This window comes from Anabrus simplex, chromosome 1, assembly GCF_040414725.1.
Source record: "Anabrus simplex isolate iqAnaSimp1 chromosome 1, ASM4041472v1, whole genome shotgun sequence".
NCBI classification, from domain to species: Eukaryota; Metazoa; Arthropoda; class Insecta; order Orthoptera; family Tettigoniidae; genus Anabrus; species Anabrus simplex.
In genome coordinates, this window is record NC_090265.1 from 640772283 (window position 1) to 640790492 (window position 18210).

The window sequence follows — 18210 nt, forward strand, 5'->3', positions numbered from 1 at the left end:
CTCTGCATCCACCGATTGTAGTTTCTAAGTGAATTCATAGTTAGATCCTAGTTTTTCTCTATCAAATCTTTCAATCCTTTTGGCTCGAACTCTCCTTGTGTTTGATTTTTATCTTGGATAGATAGTGATCTGAGTCCAGTTTTGCTTGTCTTAGAACTTCTGCACACTTTCTCTCATTCAAGAAGTTTGTCCAGTTGACTTGGTTCTTTAGCGAGTTCCATTTCTGCCAGGCGAACTGTCTTTGCCTTATCGCTGCATCGCATTCACTGTTCCACCAAGCATGCTTCCTGGGCTTAGTAAGCTGAACCGTCTCTTTAGCTGTTTTGACCAGTACCTCGCGCAGTTGTTCCCAGTTCTCTGCATCCACCGATTGTAGTTTCTGAGTGAATTCATGGTTAGATCCTAGTTTTTCTCTATCAAAACTTTCAATCCTTTTGGCTCGAACTCTCCTTGTGTTTCTCGGGAGCAGTTTGATTTTTATTTTGGATAGATAGTGATCTGAGTCCAGTTTTGCTTGTCTTAGAACTAACATTCTGAATTTCTCTTTGAGCCTTCCGCGCAATCGTGACATGATCAATCTGGAATTCACCAAGGTGGTGATGTGGTGATTTGGGGATTTCCAGGTCTTCTGTTTCTTGGGCAGGTGTTTAAAAGCAGTAGACTTCATTACGAGGTTAAATGCCTTACACAGCTCTATTAGCCTTTCTCCATTACGATTTGTTCTCTGGTGAGCAGGATAGTTTCTAACGATGTTTCGGAACTTTCTCTCTTTGCCTACCTGGGCATTGAAATCGCCAAGCATGATTATGGTATGTTTGTCTGGAATCATGGATAAAATCTCCTCAAGTTCTTCCCAGAATCTATCAGTTCCCTCTGGGTCTCTCTTGTTCGCTTGGTTGATCGGCGCATGAACGTTCACAATAGTATACGTTTTGTTAGTGCTTCGAAAGGACAGAGTCGAGACTCTGCTATTCACAGAGGTAAAATTTGTCATTGAGTCCAGAATCATTTTGTTGACTACAAATGCTGTGCCAAGGTGTGGGACAGTTTGTATGACACGTTTACCAGGTTTACCCTTGAAGATCCTGTAACCTTCAGATTCAAAGGCCTGCTCATCTGTAAATCTCGTTTCCTGAATTGCTGCAATCAAAATTTGCTGTTGCAATAGGATATCCATGAGCTGTTTCAGTTTTCCTACCTTCTAGAGAGAAATGGCATTAAAGGTAGCAAAGAAATTCTTGGCTCTATGTTTGATCTTTCATGGAGTCTCCAATAATGTCGGTGAAGGCTCCCCAGAATCCGAAGGCCCGCTAACGTCGTACAAGACGACGATGGATTGGTTACCACCTGGGGTAGTAGCTTTAGCTGAAATTTCCTCCTTGCTTTTTTCACAGTTGAAAAACTGTAGAATGGGGTCGGTGATATTTCGCACCGACCAAGGTACTACCAAGGTTGTGAGCCTTGGAGCCCCCAGCACCGACCCAGTTTCCCGCTGGGATTATTTACCCAACCTTCCACTGGGTTGCTTGGCTTAACAGGGGCACCTCTTGCAGGTTACGTGCTGGAGTTGGAGTGAAAGAGGCTAGTTGGATTCTCTTGCTGAATCCAATAGTTTATTGTTGCAGATGGTCTCAACGACGCATTTCACTCCCATTTGCCAGGGCCGTGAAGTCCCTTCCTAGGTTGACTCCTAGGACCTTCTTCTTCTTCTTCTTCTTCTTCTTCTTCTTCTTCTTCTTCTTATTATTATTATTATTATTATTATTATTATTATTATTATTATTATTATTATTATTATTATTAATATTCAGTCTGAGAATCAGTGGTAAAGAGTTCACATCCAGGTACCAAGATCGTAGGTTCAAATCCGGCAGTCGCAATCAGATCTTGAGGGGGGGGGGGGGGGAGTTCATTCGGCATTCATGTCGTACGATATTACTACGCGAAAGATCTCTGGTGATATATTTCGTGTTCATTCATGCACAGGATCGCTAATAACTTCTTCCTCACTAACACTGCTGAAATCAGAGCCTAAAACATCAAATATGCTTTGAATCTTGCTATTACTGAGCATTTTGCGCGAGCGTGCAACTTCCTTCTCAGCCATCTTGTCAACAACAGGTTACAGATTTCTCGATCGATATTTTAATCAATTCTCTTTGCCAAAGAAGCATACCAGAGCACTCTGGTGACACTTTGAGAAACCAAGAAGAGATTTCAATTAGAAATGTTTCCGGAAAAAGCCAACGGATGTCACAAATGTCTCCAATATGCGACCTCGCATCCCAGCGTACCAGTCCACTTACGGGTGCATAGGGGTTAATAATGAATTAAAAAATAGGGCAGCGGGTAGCTACTATGACCAGCATAGTGAAAGAATTATTGTCGTCAAGATAGACACCAAACCAATGCCCACCACAATAGTGCAGGTCTATATGCCCACTAGCTCAGCGGATGATGAGGAATTCGAAAGAACATATGAAGAGATAGAAGATTTAATACAATATGTAAAAGGCGACGAGAATCTAATTGTGATGGGAGACTGGAATGCAGTGGTAGGCCAAGGAAGAGAAGGTAATACAGTAGAAGAATTTGGATTGGGACAAAGGAATGAAAGAGGAAGTCAGCTGGTTGAATTCTGCACTGATCATAATTTAGTCCTTGCCAATACTTGGTTCAGACACCACAAACGACGCCTTTATATGTGGACGAGACCTGGAGACACCAGAAGGTATCAAATAGACTTCATTATGATTAGGCAGACATTCAGAAACCAGGTGTTGCATTGCAAAACTTTCCCAGGAGCAGACATGGACTCTGACCACAACTTGTTGGTCATGAAATGCCATCTGAAGCTGAAGAAATTGAAGAAAGGAAAGAATGCAAAAAGATGGGATCTAGACAAGTTGAAAGAAAAGAGTGTGAGGGATTGTTTCAAGGAACATGTTGCAAAGGGACTAAGTGAAAAGGCTGAAGGAAACACAATAGAGGAAGAGTGGACAATCATGAAAAATGAAGTCAGCAGGGCTGCTGAAGAAATGTTAGGAAGGGAGAAAAGATCAACTAAGAATCAGTGGATAACTCAGGAGATACTAGACCTGATTGATGAACGACGAAAATACAAGAATGCTAGAAATGAAGAGGGCAGAAAAGAATACAGGCGATTAAAGAATGAAGTGGACAGAAAGTGCAAGGTAGCTAAGGAAGACTGGCTAAAGGAGAAATGCAAGGATGTCGAAGGTTGTGTGGTCCTGGGAAAGGTAGATGTAGCATACAGGAAAATCAAGGAAACCTTTGGAGAGAGGAAATCTAGGTGTATGAATATTAAGAGCTCAGATGGAAAGTCACTTCTAGGGAAAGAAGTCAAAGCAGAAAGATGGCAGGAACATATTCAACAGTTGTATCAAGGTGAAGATGTATATAATTTGGTTCTGGAACAAGAAGAGGCTGTCGATGCTGATGAAATGGAAGACCCAGTTTTGAGGTCAGAGTTTGACAGAGCTGTGAGCGACCTAAATAGGAACAAGGCACCTGGAATTGATGATATTCCCTCTGAATTACTGACTGCCTTAGGAGAAACCAGCATGGTAAGGTTATTCCACTTAGTGTGTAAGATGTACGAGACAGGAGAAGTCCCATCCGATTTTCAGCAGAATGTTGGTATACCTATTCCCAAGAAAGCCGGTGCTGACAGGTGTGAAAACTACCACACCATTAATTTAGTATCTCATGCTTGCAAAATTTTAACACGTATTGTTTAAGGAAGAATGGAAAAACAAGTTGAAGCTGAGTTGGGAGAAGATCAATTTGCCTTCAGAAGAAATGTAGGAACACGTGAAGCAATCGTGATTTTGCGTCTGATCTTAGAGGATCGAATCAAGAAGGACAAGCCCACGTACATGGCATGCGTAGATCTAGAAAAGGCATTTGATAACGTTGATTGGACCAAGCTATTTAAGATTCTGAAGGTGATTGGGATCAGATACCGAGAACGAAGAAGTATCTACAATCTGTATAAAAATCAGTCTGCAGTGATAAGAATCAAGGGCTTTGAAAAAGAAGCAGCAATCCAGAAAGGAGTGAGGCAAGGCTGCAGTTTCTCCCCCCTCCTTTTCATTGTTTACATTGAACAGGCAATAAAGGAAATGAAAGAGGAATTTGGAAAGGGAATCACAATCCAAGGAGAGGAAATCAAAACCTCAAGATTTGCCGATGATATTGTTATTTTATCTGAGACTGCAGAAGATCTTGAAGCTGCTGAATGGTATGGACAAAGTCTTGGGTAAGGAGTACAAGATGAAAATAAATAAGTCCGAAACAAAAGTAATGGTTTGCAGTCGAACGAAGGCAGGTGATGCAGGAAATATTAAATTAGGAAATGAAGTCTTAAAGGAAGTAGATGAATATTGTTACTTGGGTAGTAAAATAACTAACGATGACAGAAGTAAGGAGTACATAAAATGCAGATTAGCACAAGCAAGGAAGAGCTTTCTTAAGAAAAGAAATTTGCTCACTTCAAACATTGATATAGGAATTAGAAAGATGTTTTTGAAGACCTTCGTGTGGAGCGTGGCATTGTATGGAAGTGAAACATGGATGATAACTAGCTCAGAAAGAAAAAGAATACAAGCTTTTGAAATGTGGTGTTACAGAATAATGCTGAAGGTGAGATGGATAGATCGAATCAGGAATGAAGAGATACTGAATCGAATTGGCGAGAGGAGATCGATTTGGCTAAATTTGACGAGAAGAAGAGACATAATGGTAGGACACATCTTAAATGTAAATATGAGGTAAACAATTGATAGGGAATCTGCCACCTGGGTGCCTGCCCTGAATGCAGAATGCAGTTGATTGATTGATTGATTGATTGATTGATTGATTGATTGATTGATTGATTGATTGATTGATTGATTGATTGATTGATTGATTGATTGATTGATTGATTGATTGATTGATTGATTGATTGATTGATTGATTGATTGATTGATTGATTGATTGATTGATTGATTGATTGATTGATTGATTGATTGATTGATTGATTGATTGATTGATTGATTGATTGATTGATTGATTGATTAGCAAACAGGGATTGCTAACTTGTTAAAGGAGAAATGTACCCATGCACCATTTTCAAAACAGGCTTTCATGGCCTTACCCTTACCTTACCCTCCAAAAAACCGCCAGGACCATGAAAGAAACTGGAAATGGACTCGATAGAAGGGAAGCTAAGAATTTATGGACATTTAAAGCAAATGCCTGGCACAAGAACACCACATGCATGCCTGGAAACAAGAATTGAAGGAAGAACGCCAGTGGGAAGACCTAGGAAGAGATGGCTACACCAGCTGAGAGAAGATATGGAGAGAAGAGTGGGGAATTAGGAGTCAGTGCTGAGAGAGGGGAGGCACTTTGGCAAAGACTCTTTCAGCACCACCATACCCAGCATGCTGGAAGGGTTTTATTATGATGATGATGATGATGATGTTGATGATAAACCAGTTCCTGAATGAAACATTTTATGACATAAAGTAGTTCATGAAATATCTGTTGGCTAGGCTGTATATTTTCCAGACTTAAATCCATTGTACGGTCTCTTCCTCCTAAATTAGTACTCTACGTGGCATTAGAATCTAGTAATGCTAGTTTAAACTGCCATTTACAGCTGATAATTTTACTAACATCATTAATTGAATAATGTATAATGCTGTGTGGCGGATATTCCAAATATTAAAATATATGTTTTATTGCTTATTACAGGTCTAGTAAGACGACACCATCCAGTAGACACAGAGATTCTTTAGTAAGGAAAAGAAGGTAATGTGATCATTCTTTTAACATTAACTGTATGTGATATTTTGGAAGGCTTCTGAGTTACTTTATAGGAAAGAATTGTGAAGATAGTGTACAAGACCAATTTTGCAAAGAATGTTCTTGAAAACAGTGGTATAAGGAAAAAGGTTCAGATTGAGAGGCATGAATGATAGAACATGAGAGGTATGATGTTAAATCTTTTATGAATGTAGGTGATAAAAACTCTAGCAGAGCCGGATCCGGTAGACAACATCGTTGATCCTGGTGATGATTGTATATGGGCCTTCACATTATGGCTGCAGTTTCGGTGACTTCCCTTTTGTCCGCACCGGATGGTACAGCCACACCCTGTCACCTTTCTGGAAACCCGCAGAGTTCGTCAGCATGTTGTTGCGGGCTTTTATCCAGTCGCTGGCTACCCTTAGATGATGTCAGGCATAATCGTGGATGTTGTTAAGCCGATCCACCAACTCTCATACATAGTCCATCGCTGGCTGCTGCTGGTCTGGTGCTGACCCGAACATTAGATTGCATGGCGGGCGGAGCTCCCTTCTGAAGACAATGTTGGCAGGTGTTATGCCCGTCGTCTCATGGGTGGACGCTCAATAGGCCATCAAGAAAAATGGGACCCTCTCGTCCCAGTCCTTCTGGTGCACCGAAACCACCTTCCTGAGGTGTTCAACGGTTTTCACCATGCCATCTGACTGAGGGTGGAGAGGCGTCGTACAGGTCTTCCACACTCCTAAGCGCTGCAGAACCTCTTGCATCAGCCTGGACTCAAAGTTTCTGCCTTGGTCACTATGAAGTTCCCTCGGGACACCGAATCGGCAGAAGAAGTTCTTGACTAAAATGTCGGCCAATGTTGTTGCCTCTTGGTTCGGGATGGCGTAGTCCTTCGGCCACTTTGTGAAGTTGTCCATAGCCAGGAGTAGGTAACGGTTCCCGGCGTCAGATTCGGGGAATGATCCCGCAACATCAATGGCGATCCTTTCAAAAGGTGCTCCAATGTTGTACTGCATCATTTGACCCCTACTCCTGGTACGTGGGCCCTGGCTCACCACGCAGGTGTTGCACAGCTGGCACATCCTCTTAACATCGTTCCTCTGGTGCACCCAGTAGTAACACTGTCGGGCACGATCTAGTGTCTTATTCACTCCCAAGTAGCCGGCAGTAGTGCCCGCATACAACTCAGTAACTACTTCTTTTCTCATGCTCCTGGGAATTATCAGCTGGGCAATGTGCTTCTTTCCGTCGGTCGATTCCCACACGCGAGTAAGTACCCCGTCACTAACCATGAGAGACTACTACTGGGCCCAGTACGCCTTATAGGATGGACTGCGTTCGGCGATGTCTTTCCGTTCCAGTCTCTGCCCCGACTCTACTTCCCGTAAGATCAGCCCGATGTCATCATCCTTCAGCTGCTCCCTCCTGAGGGCGTCCCGATGCCATCCTTCAGCAGTGGTGGCCCTCACGGCCCGGACATCCACGATACCCTCCTGTCTCTCCACTTTCTGACAGTGTGCACAGTTCTCAAGGCATGGTCTTCTGGATAGAGCGTCGGTGTTGCTGTGCTTCCTTCCTTGTGGGTGCTCGGTGATGAAGTCTTACTCCTGAAGGCGTTGTACCCAGCGAGCTGTCTGTCCTAGGTTTCTGAAGCTTAGCAGCCAGGTCAATGCGGAGTGGTCAGTGCGCAGATGGAAAGGCTGCCTATACAGATACTTGTGGGAGTGATTCAAGGTCTTCACGATGGCCAGCAATTCCCAACGCATAATGCAGTAATTTATCTCAGCTTTTTACAACATCTTACTGAAATGGCGATCACCTTCTCCTGGCCTTCTTGCACTTTGGACAGCACCCCACCAATTCCCACGTCGCTGACGTCGGTGTTTATGATGAACTACTCCCCAGGCTTGGGGTATCCTAGCATGGGTGCCTACACAGGGACTCCTTCAGCGTCCAGAAGGCATCCTCCACCTCCCTTGACCATTGGAAAGGTCTCCTCTCTTCAGTGATCCATGTAAGGGGCTTTGAGATGTCTGTGTAGCCAGCTATAAATGTGCGGTAGTATGTGCAAAGCCCAAAGAAACTCATCAGTTCTCGCTTGCCCTTTGGCTACTCCCTCTGATGACACGATGCGGCCCAGGTAGTGCACCTCCTTCTGGAACAGGTGGCATTTTCTGGGTTTTAACTTTAGGGGAGCCCCACGTAGCGTCTGGAATACACTCCACAGGTTCTCAACGTGCTCTCTGAACGTGCACCCCACAATAATTATATCGCCCAAATACACGAGGCAGGCATTGTGAGTTAGCCCCCTCAGTACAGACTCCATCAGTCGCTCGAAGGTCGCTGGCACATTGCAGAGGCCGAAAGGCATCACGGTGAACTGGTAGAGCCCTTGGCCGGTTGAGAATGCCGTCTTCTATTTGTCTTCTGGATGGGGCGCCACTTGCCAGTACCCAGACTTCAGATCCTAAGTTAAAAACCACTGGGCTCCAGATAACATATCCGGGGTGTCATCTATCTGAGGTAACGGGGAACAGTCCTCCTTTGTGACGTTCAACTTGCGGTAAATGATGTAGAAGCAGAGCTCACTGTTCTTTTTCTTCATCAGGACCACTGGCGATGACCATGGGCTGTTCTCGATGACTCCCCGCTGCTTCATGTCATCCAGCATCTGGTCGATTTCCACCCTTTTTGCCAGGGGTACCCTAAGAGTTGGCTATCGGATTGGAGCGGCGTCGCCGGTGTTAATGCGATGGAACACTCTATCCATCTTTCCGTAGTCACCTCCGGTAGCAGTGAAGGTGTTCATTAACTCATGGATTAGTTCCTTAAGCTCCCTGAGCTGTCTCGCCTCCAAATGTTTCCGGGCATCGGATATAATCATCCGGAGCATATCCGATCCTTCGCCTGCTTCCAGGCCTGTGCGTCTTTGTCGTCCACTGGCACGACGCACGTAACTGGCTCACGAGCCTCAAGCTCGGTCCCACTGGGTATTCTCTGCTCCTGCGACGTCGAATTCAATTCAATATGCAACTTCGTGCCGGTACACGCATCCTGGCCAGGTAGAGTCCTTGATTGGCAGTCAGTGATCCAGGTTCCACGAGCACACTGACCCCTTGTATGGGTTCCTCTAACCGTGCCGTAAACATCATCTCGCTGTTGGCTGGTATCACTTTGCCGCTGGCCAGCGTTAATCGCGCTTTTCAAGTTTGCGTCCCTGGGCGTCAGAGTATTATCTCTTGTTTGCTGAGCCACAACACACGTCCTACGTCGACAATCGCCTTGTATGCCCATAGCGCGCCTAGGCCCAGGATGACCTCATCCGTAATGGCGGCGATGAAGGTCCAGACTCATAGGCGTTGTCCCCGCGTCAGTTGAAGTAGCACCTCCTTCAGGACAGGGATGGTGTCTCCTGAGGCCATTTGCAGCACGTAGGGGCAGTTGGGTTCCCTCTCTGGCTTTCCCTCAGCGACAGCGATGTCAGGCCTGGCGATGGTTAATGCCACCCCTGTGTCTATCGTGACCCAGCACAGCCTGTCTCAGAGCCACCCGTTGGCAATCAAGCTATCGTCGCTCCACTCGGTGACCACATTTAGCGTGAAACAAGAGGACATTAATAACAGTGCCGACGAGCCCCTCTCCTTATCGGTCCGTACTCTTTTCCCTGATCAGGGGCCGTCTCCATGTGGCAGTTCCTCCGCAGGTGGCCACGCTTGCCTCAGTTCTAGCAGGTGATCTCATTGATGAGTCGGCGGTGGCATGCGTCGTTTTCCTGTAACGGGGTGGGTCTCCAGCGCGTCCTTGCTTCTCACAGCTTGTATTCTTGGTGACGGTGCTGCTGTTCCCTTCACCGCCTCCACCCTCAGGGCTAACGTCAGGGCCTCTCTGAGGTTATGCTTCCTGCTGAGCACCAGCTTTTGACAGATCTCAACTTCGCGGAACCCATCAATGAATGTATAGGCTACCTCCTGCTCAGTGTGGTCCTGAGGCAGCCCATCCAGAGCCTTGTGGGCTAGCTGCTCTACATCTTGCGTGAATTCCTGCATCGTCTCTTTAGCGCGCTGGGTCCTCTTCCTCAGCTGGACTCGGTAGGTGGCTGCCAGCTGGTGGTCACCGTATTGACTGAAAGCGCTCTAACAATCTCCTTGTAGGTGGCACCCAGCTGGAGGCTGTTTAGCACTTCCGCTGCTGTTCCTTGCAGTCCGGCGATTAGGTGCACGGCCCTTTCTTCTGATGTGCAACTGTTGTGCCGCACACGGTCTCAAATTGGGTCCAGAAGGTCCTGCATGATGTGGTCCCGTTGAAACATGGGGGTTATACCTTCCCGGTGCTGGAGCCGCTATCGCGGCTGGTAGTCCTAGCACGAAACTCCATGGCTATCACTCTTGTATGAAGGGTGCTTACTTCCTCTTTCAGGTCTTGAATCCCTGACTCCACAACCTGTGGTATTTCTTGTTTTTCAACCAGTTCCTCTACGTCCCGCATAATATCACTGTTTAATTTCCTTTCGAGAGAGCGCACTTCCTGTTCTAATTTACTTTGTCCACCCGTAAGTTCATTCGATTCCAGTTTCAGTTCACTCTTGATTTCGTCCTGTTTGGATGAGAGTTCTGTAAACTTATTGAGGAGAGCCTGAAATTGTTCGCTTTTCCATTTTACTATTCGCTAGAGATAGCTAGTTACGAAATTACTGCTACCAGTCGATCCCGATTCTGACACCAGTTGTGATGAGTTGGCAGGTTAGTAAGGTAAATTAACACTAGACTGGTAGTGTCTATACTGAGATTTATTAACCTAATTCTAATTATCACTTATACCTCGATACACAGTCAGAATTTCCTACTACACACTTCTCTAGATCTCTTTCTTGACGCAATTTTTTCACCATCCATGCTACGACACTTTCTTCTGTTCTTTTTATCTTCTCTCTGTTTTTCCGATCACAGAGTCCAAGAGCAAACGGGTGGACCAAATGGTGACGTCGCCAGACTCTCTCAAATTCCAACATGGTGGACACGGTGACTATTACAATATTTTATTTGTGGCTGCTGAGAAAAAATTGAACACTTACATATTTGGTAAAGAAGCGCTGCATATCCAAGGTGGTAAGGGTGTGCTCAATTCACCTAGAAGAACATGAGTTTGATTCCCTGCCATAAAGTCAACAAATTTAAGAAATAAGATTTCCACGTCTGGAGCAGTACAAGGCCCTAAGGTTCACTCAACCTACACCAAGAGGGAGTACCATATTAATTCCTGGTGGCAAAAACAGCCAAGCATAGGTCTAACCACTCTGTCACACTTTGTGCCTAGGTTATGGATAGAGAAAGTTTTCATTTTCCACTCTTCCAATGGTCTTACTTAGCTTCTTTTATAAAGAGTGATTTTATTATTTCATCTTTTACTGAGATGTATGCAGGACAGTATGATACTTGTTATTTAACCATCATTTCTTGTTTCTTAGCAAATGGATGAGTTTGTGGGTGTGAAATAGAAGGCCTGTTTAGAAAATAACCTAACTCTGCAGGGGCTTATCTGCCCTAGTTATCTTTGTCTACTTCATAGTACTCTCCTCTATTAACACATTCACGCCCGTATTAGAGTAATTGCCTATACCTCGTGTCCATGCTCTGGACCGTATCTGAGTTAGCTCGGATAAGAGTAACCTTCAATTATCATATATGATTATGAGACCTTGAATTGTAGCTGTTCCTACGCAGCTGTGGTTTGTTTTTGTCACAAATATGTGCGAGAGAGATGAGGGTAAAACCCTTATGAATGCTTCTACTCACCAGAAACCACATGGCCTTGGAGATTTTCCCTTCCAATGCACTTTTTAATTCCGTTTCTGAACGAATGCTAGTGCTGGCCGAGCTAGCTGCGTAGTTGTTTTGTGATTGTACAAGCATGTGTATAGTCATGTTCTGAAGTGTAACCATGGCGTTCAATGACAATATGCGTGTTGACAAAATTGATGGCATCCTATTGAATGAAGACTAAGGTGATGAACTAATTCCTGAACTAAGTGAAAGCGACAGTGATGACAGTGGAGAAGATTCTCCTGAACATGTGACAGAAAACACAGTACCTGAAGGTTCACCTTTATATTGTCCCACTGCTATCCCATTTACGGCTAAACCAGGTCTAAATATCAAAACAGAAAACACCAACGAGCTGTCATTTGTAAATCTATTTTTCACAGCTTAATTTCTCGAATACCTATGTGAGCAAACAAATCTGTATACCAGTCAGGTAATCAGTGCTGCAGCACATCCCTTCTCTAAGCACTCTTTTACACAAACCTGGGTCCAGCGATGGTTTCAGAAACAAGATAATTCCTGGGTTTGATGCTCACCACTGGCATCATTAGTAAACCATCTTTCAGAATGTCCTGGGCAGAAGATCCAATTTTCTCCACTCCTATGTTCTCAAAAACCATGTCACACGTTTTGAAAGTATCCTGTAATTTCTCCACTTTACTGACAGCAGCGAATATGAGCACAGCACTGACAGATTTATAGAGCTTTATACTCCCAAACCGAAAATTGCTCTGGATGAGGGAATGCTAGCCTGGAGAGGGCGCCTAAGATTCCACATATACAACCCCGGTAAAATAAAATATAGGATTTTAGTGAGGGTGGTTTGTGAGTCTAACACAGGGTATATCTGAAAACTCATGATATATGATTGCAAGTGGTGCAAATTTACAAAGCACAGTTTTTCAGCTGCTTGAAAATTATCTTTCTCAGGGGTATACCATATATATATATGGATAATTATTACAACAGCGTTGGACTCGCAAAACAGTTACAGGAACAGAACACTGCCGTATGTGGAATAATACAGTCAAATAGTGGTGTACCAAAAGATCTAAAGGAAAACCAGGCAATTCTCAAATGGGGCAAAATTACTTTCAGGAGGGGCGAGGATGTATTGCTTGTTTCTTAGAGATACAAAAAGGTTATTACTATGGTAACTACCATCCACTCAGCAGAAATGGTTGAAACAAACAAATCTGAAAAACAGAAACAAAACTGAAACCAGAGTCTGTGACTAACTATAATCACATGCATGGTGTTGAAACTGCAAACCAGTAGTTGGCACTCTATCCTTTCATGAGGAAAACAGTAAAGTGGCCAAAAAAGGTTTTCTTTTATTTACTGTACTGCTCACTTTTTAATGCATTTCAGCTCTTTCAGAACTCAAAAAAAAAAAAAAAGACATTCCTGAATTTTATGCAGACTGTAGTTAGGAACTTGCTCCAGGAAAAAAGGGAACCAGACCATACAAGTACAATCACCTCTCTCCGATATCCCAGCACCCTCCACTTCATCAGCTCCAAGTCCACGACCTGCGAAGGGTACAAGCCAAGGATCCACCATTTAGGTTGGATGGGAAGAAAAAAAAGCATATACTCTTGAAGTTTCCATCATCAAATAAAGTACAGTTCCCCTCAAGAAGGTGCAAAGTGTGCTTAACCCCTTAACTGGGTACTAAATTCTCCACATGCGTAACCTGCTGTGGGTACTTTTTTCCCACTTTGTGATAGTTAAATATTTCCTTCATAAATGTGTACACAATTAGTTTAATCTAATACGATAGTAATTATTATTCTTCAATAATGTGATACTAACATTATGTACATTATTTAAATTGTTATGAATCCAAATGTGTTACTAACATTATTTACATTGTTCTGAATCAGGATGATTATAGGTTCTGTAGATTGTTATCTGTGTGGTATAGGCGGAAACAAGGTGTTACACACAAAGCCTTTTCACAGTCAGGACACCAGTATGATGTTTCCTCCACTTATAAAACTGTCAAAATACCCGCACAGTCAAGCCGATCTACTTTACGTTTGGAAGCCAAGCTTCGCGAGATAGATGGCTGCGTGGGAACTTGCGCAAGGCGCCAAAACAAATGCATTTCACGAAGCTGTGACAGCTCTAAAAAACAATACACAGCGTGATCTCGTGGAAAACATATCAACTAATGCGATAGATTCCATGGACACGCCGTATGCCTTCACCGTCAAGATACATACGCGATAAATTTTACGATCGACTAATACTGTCATACCCACTGTAGAAGCCCAGCGCGAAAACGTCTAAAGACGTCATACCCATTTAAGGGGTTAAAAAATAAAATTATTAGTGATACATGCTATTTTTTTGGAAAGTGCGGTTTTTCCGTTCACCTAGGAAAGTGTGACCTTAGCTACCACACCCTCCATAGTTACTAGATAACTTCTTTAAGGTATGTGCAAAATTTTGTTTCCATATCTTGTTTAGTTTAGAATGTTTGTGAAAAAAAATTGTTGTTTGCTGTACCACTAACAGCTAGAATAGTTGCGCCAGCCATTTAAATAGCCCGCTCAAATGATTGGCGTGAATGTATTAATACAATGTTCTCAATGCAATTTCCACTCGTGAAAAGTCCTGGTAATCAATTAGGAGTATCGTGTACAGTTCCACATGCAATTTCAGTTATGATCAATTCAGTTGACTGAAATTATTGCCCTTTCAGGGTGAATTTTACTTTGAGGAATAGGAAAGGTCTGCCAGGGTTAGATCAAGTGAGTAAGGTGGGAGTGAGGAAGCATAGTTGTCTTCGTGTTTGTCAGAAATTCATGGATCAACAGCAATAAATAAGCTGGGGAGGTTGGAGATTCTAGGAGTTGTTTCTCCACAAGTTTGGTCTTTTTCTCTTGTTATTTTCTGTCAAATATCTCATCACTTTGAGGTAAGAACAACGGTTCACTGTTTGACCCTGCAGTAGGAATTCATGGTGTACAACATCTTATGATAGTTGTCAGATAAGATTGTAAACAACACCACTTTCACATTCGACCTGACCAGCCACACTTTCTTTCATCTCTGCAAATTTTTTCCACACCACTGTGTAAATGTTTTCCTCCTCAGTCTGAAGTATAATTGAATGTTGAAAAGATGTTCTCAATATTCAGACATCTCAACAGTGGCAGCATATTCTTAACCTAACAGATAACTAATAACTGTTTCAGAAATGCTTGGCAAATGATTAATTAGTTAGGAAGGATACCACTATATAGCACATTACTGAGCGAGATGGCCGTGCGGTTAGGGGCACACAGCTATTAGCATGCATCCTGGAGATAATGGCTTTGAACCCCACTGTCAGCAGCCCTGAAGATGGTTTTCTGTGGGATTTTTTTAAAAATTCTTTTTGGCTATTTGCTTTACAATACCAATATAAATGGTCCGTTATTGGACATCATAAATTTTCCAGCTAACTCATTCCTGGTTGCCAGTGTTTCGCCCTCGTGTGATAGGTTGATGAGCCCAACGTTGGCAACCAGGAATGAGTTAGCTGGAAAATTTATAATGTCCAGTAATGGACCATTTATATTGGTATTATAAATTTACTCATTCGGGACAAATATTTCAGATTCCGTATGGGAATCAACATCTATATCATCTGATAGCCAAGCAGGCATCGATTTTTGGTATAGAGACGAAGTCTCTCATAGTGCATTGGCATTGCCGGTGGCTCCAAGTAGCCTGTGCAGTGGCCTCCACGGTATGCACCAGCATCTTGGTAGGTGTGCTAGGTACCAACTGATGAGCCCAACCTAGCACACGAGGGCGAAATGCTGGCAACCAGGAATGAGTTAGCTGGAAATTTTATGTCCAATAACGGACCATTTATATTGGTATTATAAATTTACTCATTCGGGACAAATATTTCAGATTCTCTATGGGAATCAACATCTATATCATTATTTGCTTTACGTCGCACCGACACTGACAGGTCTTATGGCGACGATGGGACAAGAAAGGCCTAGGAATTGGAAGGAAGCGGCCTTGGCCTGAATTAAGGTACAGCCCCAGCATTTGCCTGGTGTGAAAATGGGAAACCACGGGAAACCATCTTCAGGGCTGCCAACAGTGGGGTTCGAACCCATTATCTCCTGGATGAGAGATCACAGCTGCGCGCCCCTAACCGCATGGCCAACTCGTCCGGTAAAGGTTCTCATTTTCACACCAGGTAAATGCTCTGGCAGTACCTCAATTAAGGCCATTGCCACTTCCCACTCGTAGCCCTTTCCTATCCCATCTCGCCATATGACCTATCTGTGTCAGTGCGACATAAAGCAGATTGTAAAAAAATATATATATTTTTAAAAAACTATATAGCACCACTTACCAGAAACCCCCAAGACTGCATTTGTGCAGTATTTTCAAAGTTTGGTTATTTTTGAACAGGCCTCATACAGTGTGAATATATTCAGTTAAATGCTCCAATGTTTTAATCATTACTCTAGTAACCTCTCCCAACTTGTAAGCTTAGACCAATCTTACAGTTTATTTTGTGAACACATCCTAATAAAAGTTCATGAGAAAGAAAGAAAACCATAGGTTAAAAGGAAGTTAAGTCAGCTTCTTCATTGAATAATTTCAGATTAAGAGGTTGAGGATGATGATGCTTGTAGTTTAAAGGGGCCTAACATCTAGGTCATTGGCCCAGATTAAGAGGAATGAAGTGTATGACGCTGTAGGACTAGGTAAGTACAGGGGATAAATAAAATGCTTAAATTTGTTCCCTGAGACTTACACATTGACAACTAAAAAGCATAATGCTCTGTGTTAAAGAATAAGCCCTGTTCAGTTGAAAGATAGATAGAGTTGCCAGCACTGTTAATAACTGACAGGACAGTTGGCTGCACTACGTGGTTTCGTGTTTGTATTTCAGACATGGTCATTCTGAGACGTGAGTTTGCTAAGAAGAGGAAAAAAAATTCAAGCAACATTCCTGTTCAGCTATTCAGTGCTGGTCTCTGGACCCACGTATTATTGCAAGTGAATGGCCCCTGTGCATGTTGCGGACTATGGGGCACATCATGTTACGTTATCTTGGTAATCAGTGTAATAGTAATTCCTAAGAAAAGAGGGAGGGAATGACTCCCATCAAACATACGCTAATGTGCAGTGACAGAATACCAGACCAAGCAGAGTGCAGGGAAGTGAGAGGTATGAGATAATTACGCCGTCCAATTATCGTGATCAACCAACAACAAGCAATAAAATATAATATCGCAAGATGTCAGCGGAGTAACGTATGAAATATATTTTGGGCCTTTTCCCAAGAGGAATCCCATGGTAGGAACACTTAGAATAAATGGGAGGGGATACAAGAATGACAACACCCGAAATAACAGGTTTCAAGTAACATTTTGTATTATAGTAGCATCAAAAAAAAGAGAAAAACATGTATTATACAAGAGTTAGTAAAATGGATTATCTTTGGTATACACAGGTACAAAAAAAATGGGTATAACAGACAATCAAACACAAGTTATTATAATTTTTTGTTTTGTTTTGTTAAAGTACAAAATAATCAGAAGAATTTTACGTGAATTGAAGTCATTCAAAGTCGAACCACAAAGAAGTTTTGAGGAAGCGTAATCAATTTTACACAAGTAGAATGGAACATTCCCTAAGCTATTAGGAGGCCAAGTAAAACAATATCTTATCCCCCGAAAATCAACACACTTTGCTTAAAATAGGAAAGAAGATATAATGTTTCACAAGTAAAGAGAAGATATACTATCTGATTCGCAGATCACGATTATTACCATTGAATAGCTTTTTAGAATCTTCATAATGTAATATAGAAAGAAAAAAAAAGAGGGAGGAAGGGAAGAGGGAAAACAGCAGGTAAAAGAAAAAATAAGGAAGCGAAAGAAAAGGGGATGGAAGAATAGGTAGGGATCAGGCTGCAACGTCCCAGTTCAAAATGATGGAATATGACGTTCACTACACCACACGAAAAGTTCCAGGTCACTCATAAGGTTGCCGATCCACGACTCCTTTACCTTCACACTCCGATAATAGGTCACAGAAGTGAGAGTTAGTGCACCATAATTTTAGTTAAGTCCTGAAGGGACTTAAGTCCAGAGTCAAAAATAGTGGCAAGGCCTATCGAGGCACGAAAAGGGCAAAGATAAAAGCATAATAATAATAAGTCTGCTCACCCAGTCTGAAGAAGAAGATTGAAGTGAGGTTAAAACCAGCACGGACCAGCCATGCGGAAAGTACGAGTCTCCCAGCTGCTTACTACAATATGCATAGCACACCTGATCGCCGATCAAAGGGAGGCAGTGAGTTATATAGGCCAGGGAAGGCAGGGCTAGAAAGTACTGGAGACAGATGACATCAAGATGTGGCGTGGAGAGGGGCGAGAGCCCAAGCAGTAGTGAGGGAGACTAGCAAGCAGACGGAACGAAAGCAGAGCAGTATAATGTCTACAGGAACGGAGCGATGAAGTATGCACAAGATAAGAGAAAGGTTGAGATCGGGAGCACGTAATATACTCCCACCACCCAGAAAAAATCCGAAGGATTGGTGCTGA

At 43.0% G+C, this 18210-nt stretch overlaps 1 protein-coding gene across 1 annotated transcript in view; it reads left to right on the forward strand.

Moving 5' to 3' along the window:
- Positions 1 to 18210, forward strand: part of LOC136871597 (cohesin subunit SA-1) — a 283758-nt gene that overhangs the window by 241025 nt on the left and 24523 nt on the right. The window contains exon 17 of the mRNA XM_067145050.2: positions 5761 to 5817. Coding sequence (XP_067001151.2) covers positions 5761 to 5817 — 57 coding nt within the window. The remainder of the gene's footprint in view (positions 1 to 5760; positions 5818 to 18210) is intronic.